The sequence below is a fragment of the Sapajus apella genome, unplaced genomic scaffold (genome assembly GCF_009761245.1).
Source record: "Sapajus apella isolate SASKATOON/1434 unplaced genomic scaffold, GSC_monkey_1.0 scaffold1, whole genome shotgun sequence".
Taxonomy (NCBI): domain Eukaryota; kingdom Metazoa; phylum Chordata; class Mammalia; order Primates; family Cebidae; genus Sapajus; species Sapajus apella.
This window is the reverse complement of record NW_022436941.1, coordinates 31,256,619-31,277,758: the sequence shown is the minus strand read 5'-3', so window position 1 is coordinate 31,277,758 and position 21,140 is coordinate 31,256,619. Positions and strand designations below refer to the sequence as shown.

The 21,140-nt window shown below is 35.2% G+C and overlaps 1 protein-coding gene across 1 annotated transcript in view; it reads right to left on the bottom strand.

The window, feature by feature from the left end:
• PJA2 (praja ring finger ubiquitin ligase 2) overlaps nt 1-21,140 on the bottom strand; it is a 75,865-nt gene that overhangs the window by 29,394 nt on the left and 25,331 nt on the right. The window contains exons 2-4 of the mRNA XM_032274863.1: nt 10,374-10,491; nt 8,510-8,710; nt 6,089-7,142 (exon numbers count right to left, since the gene is read on the bottom strand). Of these exons, the coding sequence (XP_032130754.1) occupies nt 6,089-7,142; nt 8,510-8,710; nt 10,374-10,404 (1,286 nt within the window). The 5' untranslated portion in view covers nt 10,405-10,491. The remainder of the gene's footprint in view (nt 1-6,088; nt 7,143-8,509; nt 8,711-10,373; nt 10,492-21,140) is intronic.

Below are 21,140 nucleotides of genomic sequence, written 5' to 3'. Positions count from 1 at the left end.
AGCAAAACTCTGTCTCAATTAAAAAAAAAAAAAAAAAAAAAAGAGGTGCTCATTTTTTTGAACATTTCACTCAAAGTATGATCTTCCAGAAAGATAACATAAAAAAGTCCTCACTTTTCCAGATTAATCAAATAACTCATGGAATATCTCTAAACTTCAATACAAAAGGAATGTCTGTGATCAATAATCAAGAGAAGCCTATGTTATGGATTGGCAAACTACTACAGGCTTGGGTCCAAACCTGGCTCTGCTGCCTGTTTTTTAATGGTTTGTGAGCTAAAAATGGTTTTACATGTTTATCTTTAATTTCACCTCTTGGTCAGCAAAGCCTAAAATATTTACCACCTGCTCCTGTAAGAAAAAGTTTGCAGACCCCAGGCTTCTATCATTATTACTAATGATACCTAACCTTCAAGGCTAAGGAGACAATTTTTAAATGTATGTCCCCGGTCCCAATCACCACACTAAGCTTCACAATCACTAACTACCCTCTAAGCATTTTGAGATTTTTCACCTTCCTTGTCAAAATATATAATAAAAAAATCATCTGACAGATGATTTGTTATCTTTTTTTTTTTTCCTTTTTTTATTTTTTTTTTTTTTTTCCCCCTGAGACAGAGTTTCACTCTTGCTGCCCAGGCTGGAGTACAATGGCACAATCTTAGCTCACTGCAACCTCTACCTCCCAGATTCAGGCGACTCTCCTGCCTCAGCCTCCTGAGTAGCTGGGATTGCAGGTGTGCACCACCACGCCTGGCGAACTTCTGCATTTTTAGTAGAATCGGGGGTTTCACCATGTTGGACAGACTGGTCTCAAACTCCTGACCTCAGGTGATCCACGCAACCCACCCTCCTAAAGTGCTGGGATTATAGGCATGAGCTACCATGCCTGGCCTTGATTTGTTATTTTTTAATGCTATCACCATGCTCTCATTCTGGAAACACTTATTTTTTGACTCTTCACAAACTCCCCACATTCAAATCCTTTCTTTTCTTTTTTTTTTTTTTTTTGAGATGGAGTTTTGCTCTTGTTGTCCAGTCTGGAGTGCAATGGTGCAGTCTTGGCTCACCACAACCTCTGCCTTTTTTGGAGTAATACTATAAATGTACTATCTGATATATAAATTGAAATGATGGTAGTATTCAGAATGCATTTTGAGGTGGAATTAAATTTAGGAACACCAATTAATAATTGACTATATAGGTCTAATTTGGAGAAAAGCATGTGAACCAGGGTGTTTCATTTTAAAAGAAATGGAGAAAAAGGAGCTAGACTGTAAGAGCCATTGTGCAGAGAAAGAATAGAAAGTAAGAAAGGATTTGCAACCGGACGTGGTGGCTCACGCCTGTAATCCCAGTACTTTGAGAGGCTGAGGTGGGCGGATCACCTGAGGTCGGGAGTTCAAGACTAGCCTGACCAACATGGAGAAACCTCATCTCTACTAAAAATACAAAATTAACTGGGCGTGGTGGCACATGCCTGTAATCCCAGCTACTCGGGAGGATGAAGCAGGAGAAAAGCTTGAACCCGGGAGGCAGAGGTTGCAGTGAGCCCAGATCGCACCACTGCACTCCAGCCGGGCAACAGAACAAAATTCAGTCTCAAAAAAAAAAGAAATAAAAAGTTCTCAAAGTAAAAACTAAAGTACCGCTTTGATCCTCATATGATCCCTCACTGGTATTGACCCCTCTTAGCACTTAAGAGTTGTATTTAAAAAGCAGACAACTATAATTTACTCAAATGTTACTCTACCCATTCAATTGTGAACTAAAAAAATTTCATATAAAGAATGAAATTATAGACAAAATTTTTGCACAAATCCTAGGCAGAAATAAGCTATGGAAACATAAAACCAATCAAAAGCAATCTTTCATTCCCTAACTCCACAAGGTACTTGTTAGTTTGTTCTTTCTGTCATTTATCACATCCACTATAGGAGCCTAGGAAAAAGTGAAATTTTAGATATTTTGTTATCTGACATAATCTGAGCATTCTGGAACATTTCACCACTATTAACACTAAACTGCAATGTAATACAGCGACACAAATGGATTTTGTCCAAAACTATAAGGCTGCTTAATTTCATTAATAAGGCCCAGATGGCTATCATTTTTGAAATGTACCTGCCTTTTGTCACTTTCTAGTCTTTTTCCTTAATATCAGGATACTGTAATTCCATGAACTCCCTAGCTTATCTGCAGAACAAACACATTTATACCTAATGTGCTCCTTCCAAACTTCTATAAACTTGAAAACAAGACAAAAAGTCTTGCTAAAATGTCAGAGCATGTGCTTTAAGATCTGTCCCTTGGCTGCAAATAGATGTTTTATTTGTTGAGGGCAGTACCAGGTTGTCAGAGAAACTCTTTCTTTGTGGCTTTCAGGTAATCTACACAGAATAGGAAAGGCACTTAATTCAGTCTCACAATAATAAATACATATATCTGTCTTCTTCATAAAGCTAGTGAACCCTGTGGGAACAGGGAACATTATGATTTGTATTAACAGGGCACGTGGAACAAAGTCTGGCACTTAAGAGGATTTCAACAAATCCTTTAATATATCATAGTGAAGTCAACTAAATGGCTAATATTCATCTTACTTCCCAGCAACATCAACAAAACAAGTTGTCCCAACATTTTACCTTAAGTAAGTTTTTCTTAATTTTAAGCAAAGTTAAGTCCTAAGGACACAAAGATTCTGCAAGAAACCTCAAATGCTATAAGGAATGGTCAGTAGATGGCATGCCTCTCTTCAGAGCAGTTAGGTCCAAGGTTAATTAAGACGTGCTAATATTGCTGATAGGTTTTTTTTTTAAACTCAAGATCTTATCTTCAAACAGTTCCTAAACTTTTCAAGGTGTATTTCAAAAGAGCAGGGTGCTAACCTTAGCTCTTTGGTCTAATTCTAAGTCTGGTAATTATATGCTGCCTATTAAAATTCCCCTTGCAGTTCTAATTTAATAAGGTGGTGCTCTGCTCAGTTCTTGTCAAACAGCTCAGAGCAATGCTACTGGCTGCAAATGCTTATCCCACAGAATGTAACATTTCAGATGTAATTAAGTGATCATTTAGAATTTTTGGGGAAGAAGGCAATCATGAATTCATTAAAATACTTTTCTATTTATAAAGAATACATAATCCATATTTTAAAATATGTAGCCAAAGTTCCTATATCTGAAAGTGCTGGCCGGGCGTGGTGGCTCAGACCTGTAATCCCAGCACTCTGGGAGGCTAAGGCGGATTACTTGAGGTCAGGAGTTCAAGACCAGCTTGACTAACATGGTGAAACCCTGTCGCTACTAAAAATACAAAAATTAGCTGGGCACGGCAGCATGCCTGTGGTCCCAGTTACTAAGGAGACTGAGGCAGATGAATTGCTTGAACCTAGGAGGTGGAGGTTGCATTAAGCAGTGATCACGCCACCACACCCCCGCCTGGGCAACAGAGCAAAACTCTGTGTCTAAATAAATTAAAATGCCAAAATGAATTTTAGTTATATTTTTAATGAGTTCTACTTTGGTTATTATAAGCACGACCAAAAAACCTTTTCAAATGTATCAGCTTTTAAGCATTACAAAGCAAAGAAAACTAAACAAACAAACAAACAAAAAAAGTTCACAGACTCAAATTAAGCAGAAGTTCTTATACTTTCCATCCAAACCTGAGAAGACTAGTGTTACCATTTCTCCAGTCTACTAATAGGAGAACGACAATGAAACATCAGGGAGATGAACAAAGGCAAAATGAAACTAAATAGAAGTGTATGGCTATTAAATTTCAACCTTTAGCTGGCACCATATTCAAAAGGCACTCTGGCAACTATAATCCTTTGCAGGGAATTAGGGTAGAGGCACAGGAAACAGCACATAAATGGTGTTTCTGTACAGAAATGCATTAATAGTCTGTACAGAAAACTGTATAGACAGTTTGAAATGAGATCCTAAAACATATCTTAATGCTTATGGATAAAAATATAAGTACAGTCAAAACAAAGTAGTTCCATCATTTTGGCATACCCTAACCACAGGCTCTGTAGTCAATATATTACTAGCAAGGTAAAAGGACAAAGTTTCTATTAACTATAAATGTTTTTTCCCATCTATACATTGTTAGTAAAAAAAAAAAAAAAAAAAAAAAAAAAAAAATCTATCATTGTTCAGAATATTGACATCACTTAAAAAAATTAAAAATAAGTAAGAACAACAAGAATTATAAATAACTAAGGAATATCTTAAAACTATCAAAAGTCCAGGGTCCTTCAAGGCTAAGAATACACTTCTACTGCCAACCACCCTCAACAAAGAAAATCAATTTAAAAACCAGGAGCCAAGAAGACTACCCTTTCTCTAGGGGTTGGCAAACAAAGTAACAATTTCATCAACTTTATCATATGACATTATAACTGACCATAAAAAGCAAGCAGAAGAGACATATTTGTTTTGCCCAAAATGACAGAGGTACAATCAAATTAAATGATTCTCCTTAAAGAAGAAAAGTATAACTCGGGGAAAAAAAAAACACAAGCACCTTACATTTTCAAAAAAATAAATTATCAAAGATCATAAGTTTTGTTTTTTTTAAACAATCATAACCTAGAGGTGTAATATTAGAGACTTACAATTTAATTCAAAATCTTAGGGCTGAATGTGTTTTGGAATTTTGGTATATTTTTCCCAGATTTAGAAATACTACTTAACAATTCCCAGTGGGGTCCAGGCCAGTATGCAGTAATCAAACATAATTACATTTCTGCTGCAAAATATACAAATATTTGAAAAAGTACCCTCATTTCAATTCAGATCCAGATCTACTTATCCAGGAAGTTAATATCAGGTCAGGCTTTGTGGCCAATTTTTGTTTTTAGAAGTTTGGATACTGAATAAAAGACTGTGGGCTTGAACTAAAAAAAACTTTACCCTTAGCTTAAAAACAGTGTATCATACAAAAATTACTTCCTAACCCTTAAAGTTTACAAACTTTGACAGTGCAGCAGCAATTATATTTTAAATATTTTCTATAATAAATTACACATTCTGTATTATAGTCGCTTAATTCACACGTCCAAAGAAAATCAAATGAATTGTTTTATGACATGAAATAAAATACATTCATATTAAAAATGGTAAATTTCTTCCTTTATAGTACTTTCTAGCTAAAAAAAACACCACACAATTATTTCTACTAGCTAATAAAATCTTGCAATTGTACTCTAATTGAACACTGTCAGGGGTGCAACTAGCTTACAAGGATTCAGGAAAATCTGGACACTAGGGTAATGGAAATTCAGCAACTGAACAAAGCAATTCTCCATTTTTTTCTTCTTTCTGTTGTCTTATGGTTTGGAAAACAAAAAGATACAGGTTTTTAAGATGAATCAGAATGTTTATTGTAAGTTTTATGTTCTCTTGAAAACTGCACAGTACAGTGATGAACAGTCTCTGGAGTATCTCATTAGGTACTCAAAGTCCAGCTCTACCATTTAGTTGCTCTGTGACCTTAGGAAGTTATTTAACGCTCTGTGCCTCAGTTTCCTTATTTACAAATGAGGGAAATAATGGAACCTACCACAGAGTTGTTAATGAGAATTAAATGCTAAGGAAAAACAAGTAAAAAATAAACTTAATGATAGGAACAGCCATAGGAAGAACAGATAAAAAGGGAAACAAGTGATGTTAGTAACTACTGGCAATGTTAATGAAGTATTACCAATCAATAATTTGTGATATTAATCACTTTAAAAACCCAGACTGGCTTAATGTAGGTTTTTAAAAAATACAATAAATGTTTACCTTACATTTCATTAACTGAAATACCATGAACTAGCATCTCTATCCCTTTATAATAACTAATAATCATTATCTGAACTTACTTTGGTAAACTACTAAAACAACTCAAAAACTTTTTTTGTAAAAAATTCTAGTAAGTAGTTTGCATGTATGGTTAGCATTCAGTAAATGAGAATATTTGGTAAGTCAAAGTGTCTAATTTCCTGATCATACCAAACAGCCCAACCATCAAACATGGTTCTGGAAAGAAACCACTTCATTTACTACACAATCTGACAAAGTACTAGATGTGACCTTACCTATCTTCATCTTTGTCATAGAGTTGGTAATAATCTCCACAGCCATTCCAAAAGGTGTTACCCACTTCTTGCCTTCCTGCCGTGGCTCCACTTTCTGGTGTTATTTGGTTATTTTCTGTTTCCCTTGGTGTAATAATAACTCTTGAGTATGGTGGATCCAAGAACATACAGTCATGCTCTCCATCATATTCTTCACATTTTATTAAGAGGTCATCTGGGCCACTTTCCTCAACTTCCAAAGCCTCCCTCCATCTTTGAACACTTCTTTGTTTTGCCTCATGCCTATTAAAACCTGTTTCTTGGTCCACCTGGCTTGCACTTATCAGTTTTCTAACTTTTGGCCTCACTACCTGTTCAGGAGAACTTCCATGGTTCTTTTCCCTATCATTGGTATTCTGTTCACTACAGATATGCCCTGGACCACAGCCTGTATCTTCAGGTGAATTTTCTGTCTGTCTTTCCTGGCTAGTATTATTTTGCTGTTTCTTTCTAACCACTTCATCTTGAGAAGATCTCTGAATTTCCTGGCTGTTCTGAGGGACAAACCCAGTATCACCAGCAGAACTTTTCACTAAAGGTACAGAATCTAACTCTTCAAACTCATCTCTTACTTCACAGTTAAATGAGGGAACTGGTGGTGAAAGACCAGTGTATGCCTCTGCCTCTCTGTTTTCCAACTCAAATGTTGTATTGACTAATGATTCCTGATATCTACTACCTTCTACGACTTCTGCAGAAAGTTGAAGATGGTCATTATCTTCTCCATGTCTGCCATCTGGATCGTAAGAGTCTGTACGAACCAATGCAATTCCGTTTTGGACACTTGAAGCATTACAAGCTCCTGAAGTATACTCTCCCTCAGAGTGATTATGAAGATTCGTATTGCTTCCTAAGGTATCCCTGCCTTCCTCACTATGATGTACTGCAGCAAAGGACTGACTGCTCTCAATGGTTTGATTCAATGCTGAACCACAAGTGGGAATTTCTGTTTCACTTTTTTCAAATATAGGTTCATTGGGTAAAGTAGAATCAACTTGATCCAAAGGATTGGAACCTTCATAGAAAACAAAAGAAAATATATTTTGAAGGATTAATTTAGATAAAATTATATGTAATAACTATCAGTTAGGTGGAAATCATACCAATTATTACCTACTTGCAAATATGAGTAAAATTACTTACCAAGAGTGCTTCTATGCTCCGTAACAACTGGGAGTGTAGACTAGTTACCCTATGAGTTCATTTATGTCAGTGTGTAGCCTTTCACTATCATCTCCCTCACATGGCTTTGGTAATTTTCTAAGTCCTAATACCATAGACAGCTGCAAAACACTTTTTCAAAACCACTGATTAAGAAATTTCAATTGAATAAGCCTTTCTTGTCTTTTGGAGTTTGTAAAATGATGAAAAAATAAACAAGCCAAGCTAAATTTAGAGATAAAATTAAAAGAAGAAAAGTTTTATTGTAGGCTGGGCACAATGACCCACACCTACAATCCCAGCACTTTGGGAGGATGAGGGACCACTTGAGGTCAAGAGTTCGAGACCAGCCTGGGCAAAATGGCAAAACCCCATCTCTCCCAAAAAATACAAAAATAAGTCAGGTTTGAAGGTGCATGCCTATAGTCCCAGCTACTTGGGAGGCTGAGGCAGAACCACTTGAACCCACGAGGCAGAGGTTGTAGGCAGCCGAGATCATGCCACTGCACGCCAGCCTGGATGACAGAGCAAGACTAGACTCAAAAAAAAAAAAAAAAAAAAAAAAAAAAAAGAAAAGAAAGGTCGGGCGCAGTGACTCACACCTGTAATCCCAGCACTTTAAGAAGCCAGGCAGGTGGATCACTTGAGAGGTCAAGAGTTTGAGACCAGCCTGGCCAATGCGGTGAAACCCTGTGTCTACTAAAAATACAAAAATTAGCTCGGTGTGGTGACACACACCTGTAGTCCCAGCATGAGAATCACTTGACCTGGGAGGCAGAGGTTGCAGTGAGCGGAGATCACACCACTACACTCCATCGTGGGCGACACAGTGTGACTCCATCTCAAAAAAAAAGAAAAAAAGAAAAGAAAAGTTAATTCAATATAGCATGCAGGGAAAAATGTCCCTACTTCATCCACATTTTTTAAAATTTCAAAAAAATTCTTTTTGATTCAAAAATGATTTTCTTTGGCTGGAGGGTGACAATGTAATCACTACTGTGACAGTTATATTTTAATGATTGGCTGTATTCTATTTTCTTCTGTTTAAATATATATACCATTAATATTAAATTCAATAAGAATTTCAAAATAAAATTTCTTGATAGGAAGTATGCTGCACTTACTTACAGACATGCATAATACCCCCCTACCCAAAAATTTAATTACAAGACCAATTCCTATATAACATTAATAACCTTTAAATAATTATATGTTACACACCTGAGGAATTTTCCTTTGGAACATCATCTAGTTCCAACACTTCATAGTCATCACCAGCCCGACCTAAGCTTCTTTCATGCCTGGTCATACACGGTTTAAAACTGACATATGCATGTCTTCTTCCATATCTCCTGCCTGTAATTGTCTGATATCCTCCTGCTGGTTTGGGCCAAGCAGCCTTACCAGATTCCTGGTCCATTGCTGAAAAAAATGTTAAAAAATTAAAACAGCAACAGCAATGATCTTTATTCTGGCAACTTGCTGGGGAAAACTACTTCTTTCTGTATGTTATTATTTATCAAATCATATGCTACTGCACATCAGGTGTACCTTACTAGTACTATAAAACATTATTCTTCACACACTAGAAAATTAAACATGAAGTACTATATAATAAGAGTTAGTGGCCTCTTCCCTTCAAAAAATATGTTTTAAAATTTGGTTCCTTTAAGTTATTCCAGATTTTTAAAATTAAACCCACCAAAAATATTTTTTATATGTCAAATTATACTGCCAAAGCTCTTTATGGATTGGAGATCTTCTAAATTATATAAAAACTTTTTATATTATTGTAAGTGCTCAATTACCAGCATATGATATGATTGTAAAGTATATCAATTACTTTAAGAATTAAAACATTTATGTCAAAGATAACAGGTAACCTCTTTAAATGGTATCTGCACCATGATGAGTCAACTAGACTAGGATAAGTATGTTCCAAAGATTAACGTAAGATAAAAACATCCAAAAGGAAACAACAATGAGCCAGGTCAAACACATACTACCCTGCCTTCAAAACTGCCATGAATGGTATATATTATTGTAAGAAAAGCCAACAACATTTAAATAATTTGACTATTAAGTCTTGATGACAGAGGGGTATATAGTAGTAAACGGCAGCAATTTTCACTAAGTAGTACTTTATTATACACACACATACATATATTAAATGTAAGTTTGACTAATCAATTATATATTACATGTACTATGCAAGAACCATACAAAACATTTTCTCACAGCATATGGTATAGTCAATAAATGGAGCAGTTGCTGGGCGTGGTAGCTCATGCCTGTAATCCCAGTAATTTCGGAGGCTGAGGCAGTTGATCACTTGAGGCCTAGAGTTCTAGATCAGCCTAGCCAACACGGTAAAACCCTGTCTTTACTAAAACTACAAAAATTAGCCAGCTGTGGTGGCACATGCCTGTAATCCCAGCTACTCAGGAGGCTGGGACACAAGAATTGGTCCAACCCAGGGGGTGGAGGTTGCAGTGAGCCACGGTTGCACCAGTACACTCCAGCTTGGGTGACAAAGACTGTGTCTCAAAAAAATAAATAAATAAATGAATGAATGAAACAGTTACATATTTTTTTAGTTGCATCAAAATAAGAAATATAATCACTTTCATAAGGAAACAGAAACAAACATATATTTATAATACATGCACAATATCAAGTGTTACACTTACTTAACCCTGTCAGTAACCTTGAGATAGATACTATATTCTATTTTTAAAACTGAAAAATTAAGGTTAAAATTAAGTGTTGGATAACTTGTCTAATAATCCAATAGAATGATTCCAGAACCAATGCCCTTAACAGTTCTAACAAAAGAATAGTCTCCAAAGTGGAACGCATAAAGCTTCCCAAGCTAAAGGAGTGTGGAAGAAAATATCAGAATTTCTATTTTTACCTATTTCATATCAAATATTAGAAACTAAGCTTTACAAATATTCAATGTATGGCTCAAAACCAGCCTTTAGTAAGACCATAGGTCACATAATCACATGTCACTTATTGGCACTCAAGGTACCCAAAGGGAAAAACACGAAGTGCTCAAGGTAGAAGAACCGACTTTCCTTACCTGCTGACTCCTTTTCAGTGTACAGGGACATATATGGCAGTGTCTGTGTGACTAGTTCAGTAGAACTATAGAGGTGATTTAGTTTTTATTCAAACTATGGATAAGCCGCAGAAGATTCCTACAAAGAAACAATGAATTAAACAATATATTAATAATAAAAGCACAAAAATAGCAAAACTGATACATCTGCTCCTCCTAGAGAAGCTTTATTAGCCTTACAAGAAAACTTAGAAAAATACAAAGTGATGTGGCCAGGCACAGTAGCACATGCTTGTAATCCACCTTGGATTACAGCACTTTGGCAGGCCAATACAGGCAAATCACTTTGAGCTCAGGAATTTGAGACCAACTTGGTCAACGTGGCGAAACCCCGACTCTACAAGAAAAAAAATTAGCCAGGTGTGGTGGTGCACACCTGTAGTCCCTTGAGAGGCTGAGATGGGAGGATTGCTTGAGCCCAGGACATCAAAGTTGCAGTAGGCTGAGACCATGCCACTGCACTCCAGGCCTGGGTGACAGAGTGAGATCCCATCTCAAAAAATAAATAAATAAAAACAAGAAAAATACAACATGATTTGACAAGCCAATCAAAACCCCTTAGAAATACCAAAATGGCTATTTGAAATACAAATTTACATCTGCTCGTGATAAACCTTGCCTAAGTCTATATCATTCTTAAGTGTCAATGACAACAACACATACATAATTTATAAGTAAATAAACAAAAACATTAGAAGTACTGACTTGAGTATGTAACCAAACTATTTGGGAGTCTATTACACCTTACTATTGTTGCTTCTCTGTCAAGCACTAAAGTTCCTTTAGCCCTGGAATTGCTAAAAGAAGGTAACTCTAAGAACACAAACTTAAACATTTTTAAAAAATGTATAATGACTTATAACAATAAATAATTAATGTGTGTAAATAATGGTATTTATCCTTTGCGATAGTCAACTGATTAGATATTTAATCCCAAATAAAAACCTATTTTCAATCAGGAAAAGCTACGATTTATCATGGAACAAATACAAAAATAATTTGTTTTGAAATTAATGAATTTACTATTTAAAAAGCAAACTTTGGTTTTTTTTTTTTTTTTTGAAAGTTTGGCAAGTTTTTCATTTAAACACCTTATTTATTTAAATACTTGAGCTATTTCTAATTGCCTGTCAATGCAAATTTATTAGACAATACCTTTGCAAATGAGTTTAATTGTATATGTTAACTGTCTAATCATGGACAGATATATATTAACATACATAAGAGTATACACATTCACCCATATAAGTTATAAATTTTGTGACAAGTTGTGATTCTCTAAACTATCTGAATCAAAAGAAACTGTTAGCAACAGCTAAAGAGAAAATGAATATTAAAAAAATAACATACTGGCAAAAAGTGCTAATTAACTGTTTTAATTTTTTAAAATCTGAAATAATCTGAATCTTTACAGATCACAGTACAGTACATGGCAATCTTAAAAGATGACCATGGATTTACGTTCATATAATGAGTATCTTACCCAGTCTTTACTTTGGAATAAAGCCTTATTCTACCATGTTCCAAGTACGATATTCAGAGCTAGGGACACAATAATGTACAAAATGGACAAATATTCCTGCCCTCCTAAAATTACAGTATGAGGTATAAACACTAAACAAATAAGAAATAAATACTTATCTAATATGTTAAATAATAGGTACTTACAGAGCAAAATAAAGCAAAGAGTAAAGAGTTTTGGGGGCTGGGTACAATGGCTTATCCCTGTAATCCCACCACTTTGGGAGGTGGAGGCCAAGTCAGGAGGATCACTTGAGCCCAGGAGTTTGAGACCAGCCTGGGCAACAAAGCAAGACCCCATCTCTACGAAAAATTTAAAAATTAGCTGGTGAGGTGGCATGTGCCTAGAGTCCCAGCTACTTAGGAGGCTAAGATGGGAGGATCCCTTGAGCCCAGGAATTTAAAGTTGCACTGAGCTACAACTGCACCACTGCATTCCAGCCTGGGTGACCGAGTGAGTTTTGGATGAATTAAGTTTGAGATATCTATTAGACATTCAAGTGGAAACATTAAATAGGAGTCGAGTTGACTGAAGAATTATGAGCTGTTAGTATAATTTGGGACTTGTCAGTGTATAGATTATACTAAAACAGGTATGAACTTGGATGCGATCTCTAAGTGTACATGGAGAAGTAAAGTTAAGCTCTGAGAAAATCAAGTATGAAGAGGCCAGGGAAAAAGAGGCAGAAACTAAGTATCCCTTTTCCAAAATGCTTGGAACCAGAAGTGTTTCAGATTTGGGATTTTTTTTCAACTCTTTGAATATTTGCATATACATAATGAGCTATCTTGGGGATGAGATCCAAGTCTAAACACAAAATTCACTTGTTTCCTACACATCTAACACACACTGTCTGAAAGTAATTTTATACAATACTTTTAATAACCCGGTGCATGAAACAATGTTCTGTTAAGTACTGATGTGTGGAATGTTACACTTATGGTGTCATATTGGCAGTAAAAATGTTTCAGATTTGGGGGCTAGGTGCGGTTGCTCACACCTGTAATCCCAATACTTTGAAAGGCCAAGGCAAGCAATCACCTGAGGTCAGTGAGACTCTGTCTCAAAAAAAAAAAGTTTCAGATTTTGGATTTTTCAAATGTTAAAATTTTTTAATTAGGGATGCTTAACCTGTACCAGAAAAAATTGCAGCGGCTAGCAAGAAAAAACAAAAATCCTGAAGTATGAATGCCAAGTGAAGAAAGTATTTCAGGTAGAACTGACTGACTGTATCAAAAAAAAGTATGAAGACCTATCACTGATCACTTAGCACAAGGATAATGGCAAATGGCGGCACCTTTAGTAGCATGGTTGGTGCAAATACCCGATTCGAATGCTGTTAAAGAGAGGAAAGGAATTGCAAAGAGTACAGAAATCATGGAAATCACCCTGTTTCTTAAACTTTTCTTTAATGTGATTCCACTTTCCTTCTTAAAGATACTCTTTTCCGAGTCGTCTAACATCCTCATCTAAATTCAGTTTACCTGTTCTCAAGGGCTATTAGTCAACTATTTCCGTGGTAATCTTTTGATTGTACAACCCGTTTAAGTAACACCCCTACTTTGAATTTCATGTCTTTATCTTTTCTTCCCTTTACTGGAAGATCCTCAAATAATGGTTTCAATAAGTATATGTAAAAGACAAACCCTTGAGTCCTTGGATGTCTGAAAATACTATCTTTCCCTCATACTTTAGTACAGTTCAATACAAAATCATTTTTTCTAAACTCTGAAAGGCACTGTGTCCTACCTGTCAATTGATTTATCCTTCTTTTGTAGAAACACCAAATATTTCTGTCTGGAGTATTTAGGATCTTGTCTCAATAGCTAGTAATCTATAATTTCACAAAGGCTTGTTTGGGGCAGGCTATTTTTTTAGTTTTTCCTACACAGCATTGGAAGAGCTATTTTGATTAAAGGCTCTTGTACATGTCTCAAATATATCTTTTTTTTCCTTCCTAATTTCTCTTTATTTGGCCCAAATGAGTTAATCATTTGTCTCTAAACTTTTTTTTTCATATTTTCACTCCACAGACTGGGAATTTAACTCACTTTTACTTCTTTCACTTAGTCTTTCATTATTCTCTGTAATTATCTTTTTAATTTCTTATACTTTCTTATTCTGCGATTCTTTAATAATAGTGGTTCTTGTTTTATGAATATAGACTAGAATCTCTCTGTAGATACTAATTATTTCTATTTAATATGAGACCTCTATATTCTGTCTCTGACAGTGTTATCTCATTTCTAAGTATAAAAAATAAGAAAAAAAGCAAATAAGGGAAGATATAAGTAGGGAATAAAGAACATAGCTGAGGTTAGGATTAAAATGATTAATCAGTCTAAATTTGTATCTATGGTAAATTGAGAACACAGTTTTTCTCTAAATAGACATTTCCTTTGCTGATTAGTTGTTTGCTCCATGTACTATTCACCTAACAACATGTTCATAACAGACTCCTCTCTACTTGTGACAGTTACTTCAAACAATTTGGGGTTTTTAAATACTTCTTACAAATACTAAAAAAAATACATAAATGTGCTGCTAAGAAGTAAAGGAGTGAATCAGGGATGTATTAATTCTAGGTCTCTCAGTTATTAACCTAGAAGTCATCACTTTATCATTTTAACTAGGATATTATGCCAGCAGCTCTGGATAGACAACAGGAATAATCTTTAAAAGAATACAAGGAAGAACATGGACATGGGACATACACTTCTCACAGTAAACTAGTGAGTTTAAAGACAAAGGCCTTGTTTAATTGTTATTTAAATACACTTTGTCTAGTACATTGTCTGACAGTATATTAAAACAGCTGCTGAACAAATGAACGAAGGAATTAGATGATTCTGTGCTCCTTCCTGTGATGAAAATGTGGTCATATAATGAAAAAAGAGAGCTAAGTTTTTGGCACACATGCATTCAAACTTCAACCTCAATATTTAGGCAAGTTAATAAACTGTTCTCAGTATTAGAGCCCTCTCTTGACTTATTTCTAATGAAAACAGTATTATGGATGTGGCTGTGTGTGATGTACAAGAATAGGGTAATAAAAGGAATTGTGGCTTCCTCCTTAATCTCTCTGCTCACTCTTGCTGGAAGAAACCAGCTGCCACATCATGAGATCATTCAAGTAGACCCATGGAAAGCCCACATGGTGAAAAACTGACCGTTCTGACAAAATCCACAAGAAACTAATGTCTTCCAGCAACAGCCACATGGATGAGCCACTCGGAAAGCAGGTATCTCAGCCCTAGTCAAGCCTTCAGATGACTGCAGTCCCGGCCTACATTTTGATTGCAACCTCATGAGAGAGTTGAAACAAAATCAGCAACCAGGCTAGGCTCCTGAATTTCTAACTCACTGGGACTGTGAGATGATAAACGTCTGAGTTGCTATGTCTACTGCAGGAAAATAAGGAATGAGGTGAAGGCAAAATAAATGTCCAAAGAGTAAATAAAGTATCTATTTTGAATAACAATCAAAGCTTGTACTTAAATTATTTCTCACACTTGCATATTCTTTTAAATCTATCTTTAGATTTCTCCTATCTTCTATCCACAAGCACATGACTGCCTACATATACACACAACTACAAAATTGTCTAGTAGATCTTATTTACTAACTAGTAGATACACAATAAATAAGGAATGAGGTGAAGTTGTTCCTGTATTTTGCTGTAAATAATAATAATGAATTTCCTACATAACAAGTTACCTTCTTATCCTGCAAAAGGCAACAACATACAAATAGTGTACATTGAAATGAAGATTTAGGCAGAGGGAGAGAAAAATCAGCTAAACTTTCAGAAGAAGAGTTTCAACTGATAGTGTGAATCTACAACCTTATGACCCATCTGCTGGGAGCCAGAAATAACTCACTTTTAAAGTATCTTTTCTAGAAAAACAAAGGTTAGTTGAGAAACAAATACAATTTGATCCTTACTTGAAGGAGAAGCCTTGATTACTCTTCCAAGTCCATTGGAATATATATTTTATATTCTCTCATATTTATCTTTACATATATGCCTCCAAAATGCCCTAAAAACATTTCTTAAAATTCCTCTTAAATCAGTCTTCTATAATTACCTACCCTGCATTTCCATTTAGTAAATGAATTCCTTAGACATACAGAAGTTTGGTAATTTACACCTATTACTACAACTGAGATATAAATTCAAAACTATAACTTTGATAAAATGCATTTATGACAAACTATGACAAATATTATTAGAAAGCTATTTTATATATATGTTGGAATCAACTACAATTTAACTTAGCTTACTAACATTATCTCATTTTTCTATTAACTGTGAAGGCAAAATAAATATCCAAAGCGTAAATAAGGTATCTATTTTAAATAACAATCAAAGCTTGTATTTAAATTATTTCTCACACTTATATATTTTTAATCTATCTTGAGATTTCTCCTATCTTCTATCCACAAGCACATGACTGCCTACACATACAAATAAACGCAAAATCATCCAGTAGATATTATATTCTAATTAGTAGATACACAATAAATAAGGAATGAGGCGAAGTTGTTCCTATGTTTTGCTGTAAATAAAAATATTGAATTTCCTATATAAACATGGAATAATTTCCCCATTTAAGTATTTAAAAATGCCTCTCAGCACTTTTCTATAATTTTCAGTATAAAAGTCTGGTTCAAGTTTACTGAGTTTATTGTTAGCCATCTTACATATTTCAATGCTATTCTACATATATCTTAAAAACTTTTATACTTTTTGGTTGCCAGTACATATATTTTAATAATTGGCCTGGTATCCAATCACCTTGCTAACTTCACTTATTTTAATAGTTTGATGGCAAATGTATTTAGGGTTTACTTTTTCTAAATTTTAATATTATTTTTTGGCTGAGCATACTGGTTAGAAGTCCAATGCAGCTGGGTGCAGTGGCTTATGCCTGTAACCCCAGCACTTTGGGCGGCCGACACAGGTGGATCACCTGAGGCTGAGAGTTGGAAACCAGCCTGACCAATATGGAGAAATCCCGTCTCTACTAAAGATACAAAAATTACTCTACTAAAAGTGAAAAATTAGCCAGACGTGGTGGCACATGCCTGTAATCCCAGCTACTAAAAAGGCTGAGGCAGAATAGCTTGAACCTGGCAGAGGGTGCAGTGAGCCCAGATTGCACCATTGCACTCCAGCCTGGGCAATGAAGGAAGGAAGGAAAGAAGGAAGGAAGGAGGGAGGGAGGGAGGGAGGGAGGGAAGGAAAGTAGGTAGGTAGGTCCAATGCAATGTTGAATAAAGAGAGAGATACATTACACATGAATCAGTGTTTTTTCATTGAATACATTAGCTATAGGCTTTTTCTGATACACCTTGGCAAATTGAGAATGGAATACCTCATCATAAATTGATGAGGGTTTGCTGGAAACAGATGCTCGGTGCCGCAAAGAAAAACTAGTACTGGGACAAAGGTTTTCTCAGCAAAGCAATTCTTTTTTCTTCCTGCAGAAAGGGTACTCCCATAGCAATCTTGCCACAAGAGTACAACGCAAAGGAAAGCAGACATATTTATTTTTTACACATTTGGGGTTGTCCTTACTGCTGTGTCTGATCTTTGTTGGTTGGAGCCAGACCTCACAATCTAAACTAAAACTCAATTGGCTAATAACTTGAAACTTTTTAAACAGGTAAAAGGATGGAGAGCAAAAGGGGGAAGTCCAAATAAGGAAGGGGTATAGGCTGTGAGCTGGGACATGCCTGTGAGCACATTCAGCACAGATATCTCGGTTAAAGTACAAGGACATAGAATGTACTATGTGCCTGTAAGCATGTCTAACAGCTACATAGTATAGTGCTTCTAGCAAAAAGGCAAAAAGGCTTTTAAAGAAAGTGTTTAAACTATTATTTCTAACACTTATGAATTTTTTTTTAAACAAGAAAGGAAACTTTGAGGAGGAACCTTTTTACATCCCACAGGGTTTCTAAAGATAAACACATGCTGAATTATGTCAAATGATTTTATTTTGTAAATTCTACAAAATTTACAAATTTTTTTCTATATGGACCTATGAATTTACTACATTATTCTGTAAAAGTGATAAATTACATTGATTAATTTTATTTTTTATTTTTGAGACACAGTCTTGCTCAGGCTAGAGTACAGTGACCAGATCAAGGCTCACTGAAGCTTCAACCTCCACTTAAAGAGATCCACCCACCTTAGCCTACTGGGTAGCTGGGATCACCAGCAGGAACCACAGCCAGCTAATTTTTAAAAATTTTTTGGAGAGACAGGGTCCCACCATGTTGCCCAGGCTGGTCTTGAACTCCTGGGCTCAAATGATCCTTCTGCCTTGACCTTCCAAAGTGCTGGGATTATAAGCATGAGCCACTGCACCCGGCCAAATGATTAATTTTAAAACATTAAACCAACTTAACTTCATATTCCCCAAACAAATCCATATTGGTCATAATACATTAACCTTTTTATATCTCACTGGATTATTCTTTTATCTATGTTCGTAAGAAATATTGTCTTAAAATTGTCTCTTCTTGTCATCTCTTGTCAGGTTTTACTATCCAGATTAAAGTCATAAAATATGCAAAGAAATCTTTCTATCTTTTTCTTGTTCTCTCGAAAAAGCTATGTAAATCCGGCGTTATATCTTACTTAAATGTGAGGTGGTTTGTCAGTGAAGCCAACAGGTCTAGGATTTTCTCTGTGGAAAGGTTTCTGATAAATTCAACTAATATAATAGACACAGAACAACTCAAGACTTTCTATTTCTTTATATGTCAGCTGAGTAAATTTTTTTTTTCAGGGATTATGATTTTTCATTCAAGTTGTCAAATGTATTAAGTTGTACACAATTCCCTTTTATGAACAATTTAATATAGAGAGGATCTGTAGTGATGTCTTTTTTTTCATCCCTGATATTAGTAATTTGTGTTTTCTCTCATTTTTCTTAATCAAGTCATTACAGGTTTTCATTTTTTTTTTTTTTTTTGAGACGGAGTTTCGCTCTTGTTACCCAGGCTGGAGTGCAATGGCACGATCTCGGCTCACCGCAACCTCCGCCTCCTGGGTTCAGGCAATTCTCCTGCCTCAGCCTCCTGAGTAGCTGGGATTACAGGCACACGCCACCATGCCCAGCTAATTTTTTGTATTTTTAGTAGAGACGGGGTTTCACCATGTTGACCAGGATGGTCTCGATCTTTTGACCTCGTGATCCACCCACCTCGGCCTCCCAAAGTGCTGGGATTACAGGCTTGAGCCACCGCGCCCGGCCTCAGGTTTTGATTTTTAAAAAGTTTTCTTAACTAATTGATTGTAAAACTTTCCTGTTTCATTGAATGCTACTTTTATACTATTTCCTTCTTTCTACTTCCTTGGGTTTTAATTCATTGCTCCCTTAAGGTAACAGCTTAGACTACTGATTTGTAACCTTTCTACCTTACTAATTTATGCATCTAAAGCTATAAGGTTAACTCTAAGTATTGCTTCAGCTGTATTCCAAAACATCTGCTATGTAATATTTTTATTATTTTTCAGATTAAAATGCTTTCACATTTCCATAGTGACTTTGTTTTTCATCCACAGGCTACTCAGAACTGTGTTGCTTAATTTCCAAATATTTTGAGTCTATATTTTTGTTATTGGGTTGTAATATAATTCTACAGTGGTCAGAAAATATGCACTGTATAATTTAAATTCCTTGAAAATTAACAATACTTTATGACCCAGAATATTTTTGCAAATGTTCCGTATGCACTTAAAAATAATGCCAAGCCTTCAGCTATTGAATATAATGTTCTATAAATATCAATTAGGTCAGGTTGATTAATCACGCCATTGAAATTTCCTTTTACTAATACTTTTTTGACCATATTGTTCTACAAGTTACTTTGAATATATTTAAAATCTCCAGCTAGGAATACAGATCTACCTTTCTTTTAGTTATATTAGCTTGTCTTACATATTTGGAAGCTGTGACACTGTGTGAACACATATTTAGAATTATGTCTTCTTGATAAATTGGCCCACTTATCGTGTTATTTTTTTCCTTATCTCTCATAATGCTTCTTCTCTTACGTCTATTTTGTCTGATATTAATATAGCCACATCAGCTTTCAGTTTTCTTTTGGTATTTGCAACAATACTGATTATATCTTTTCATTTTACCTGTGCCTTTACCTTTAAAGTACCTTTCTTATAAACAGAATATTATAGGTAGGTTTTATTCACTTATATATAATGTCTGATTAGCCTTCTCTTTTTGTTGGAATGTTTAATCCATCCACATTTAACGTAATTACCAATGTAGTCTGGTTTAAATCTAACATCTTGCTATTATTTTCAGTCATCTCACCTGTCCTTTATTCTTCCTTTCTTGACTTCCCTGGTATTGATATATTTTTTGTAAATTATTCCATTTTTATCTATTAGCTTTTTTGATATATTCTTTAAAATATCATTCTCTTAGTGGTTTTCCTAGAAATTACACAATGTATCCTTGATGTATGCTGGATGTTATTTCCCAGAAGCTCTAAATAAGTTACCTTTCTCTAATGAGTATTTTAAGTTTTCTTCCGGCAGGCAATTATATTGCAAGTTGATTTTCTTAACATCATAGAAGTCTGGTTTTGGTTTATGTTTGGGCAAGGCCATTTCAGCTTCTCCTTATATCAAAATATGACCTACACTTTTACTGTCTACTTCAAACTACAGATGCTCCTTGACAATGGGATAATGTCCTGACAAATCCACCGTAAAATGAAAATATCATTAAGTTGAAAATGCATTTAAAACCCTACTAAACCCATTGTAAAGTTGAAAAATCATGAACTGAACCAGCCAAACACTCTCTGTAGTTCTTTTACCAGGTCCCCAAAAATGCAAGAAACTCATATAACAGTTTAACTCCTTCATGTCCATGGTTGTTATTTTCATATAGCTCACCCTAAATATAAGCCCCACCAAACATTATCAAGACTGTTTCAAATACCCAATAATCTTCAATAACCCTTTCTGAAAATATCTACTTATTCCATTTCCATGCCTCCATGTCTGATGTTCCTTCAGCCTAAATAACATCCTTTAATGTTTGTTATGAGTACGCCGGTGACAACTTCTCTCTCCGCTGACTGTCTGTCTAAAACTCTTTATTTTTGAAGGATATTCAAATGAGAATAGTATTCTACGTTAGATGCCTTTTTTTTTTTTT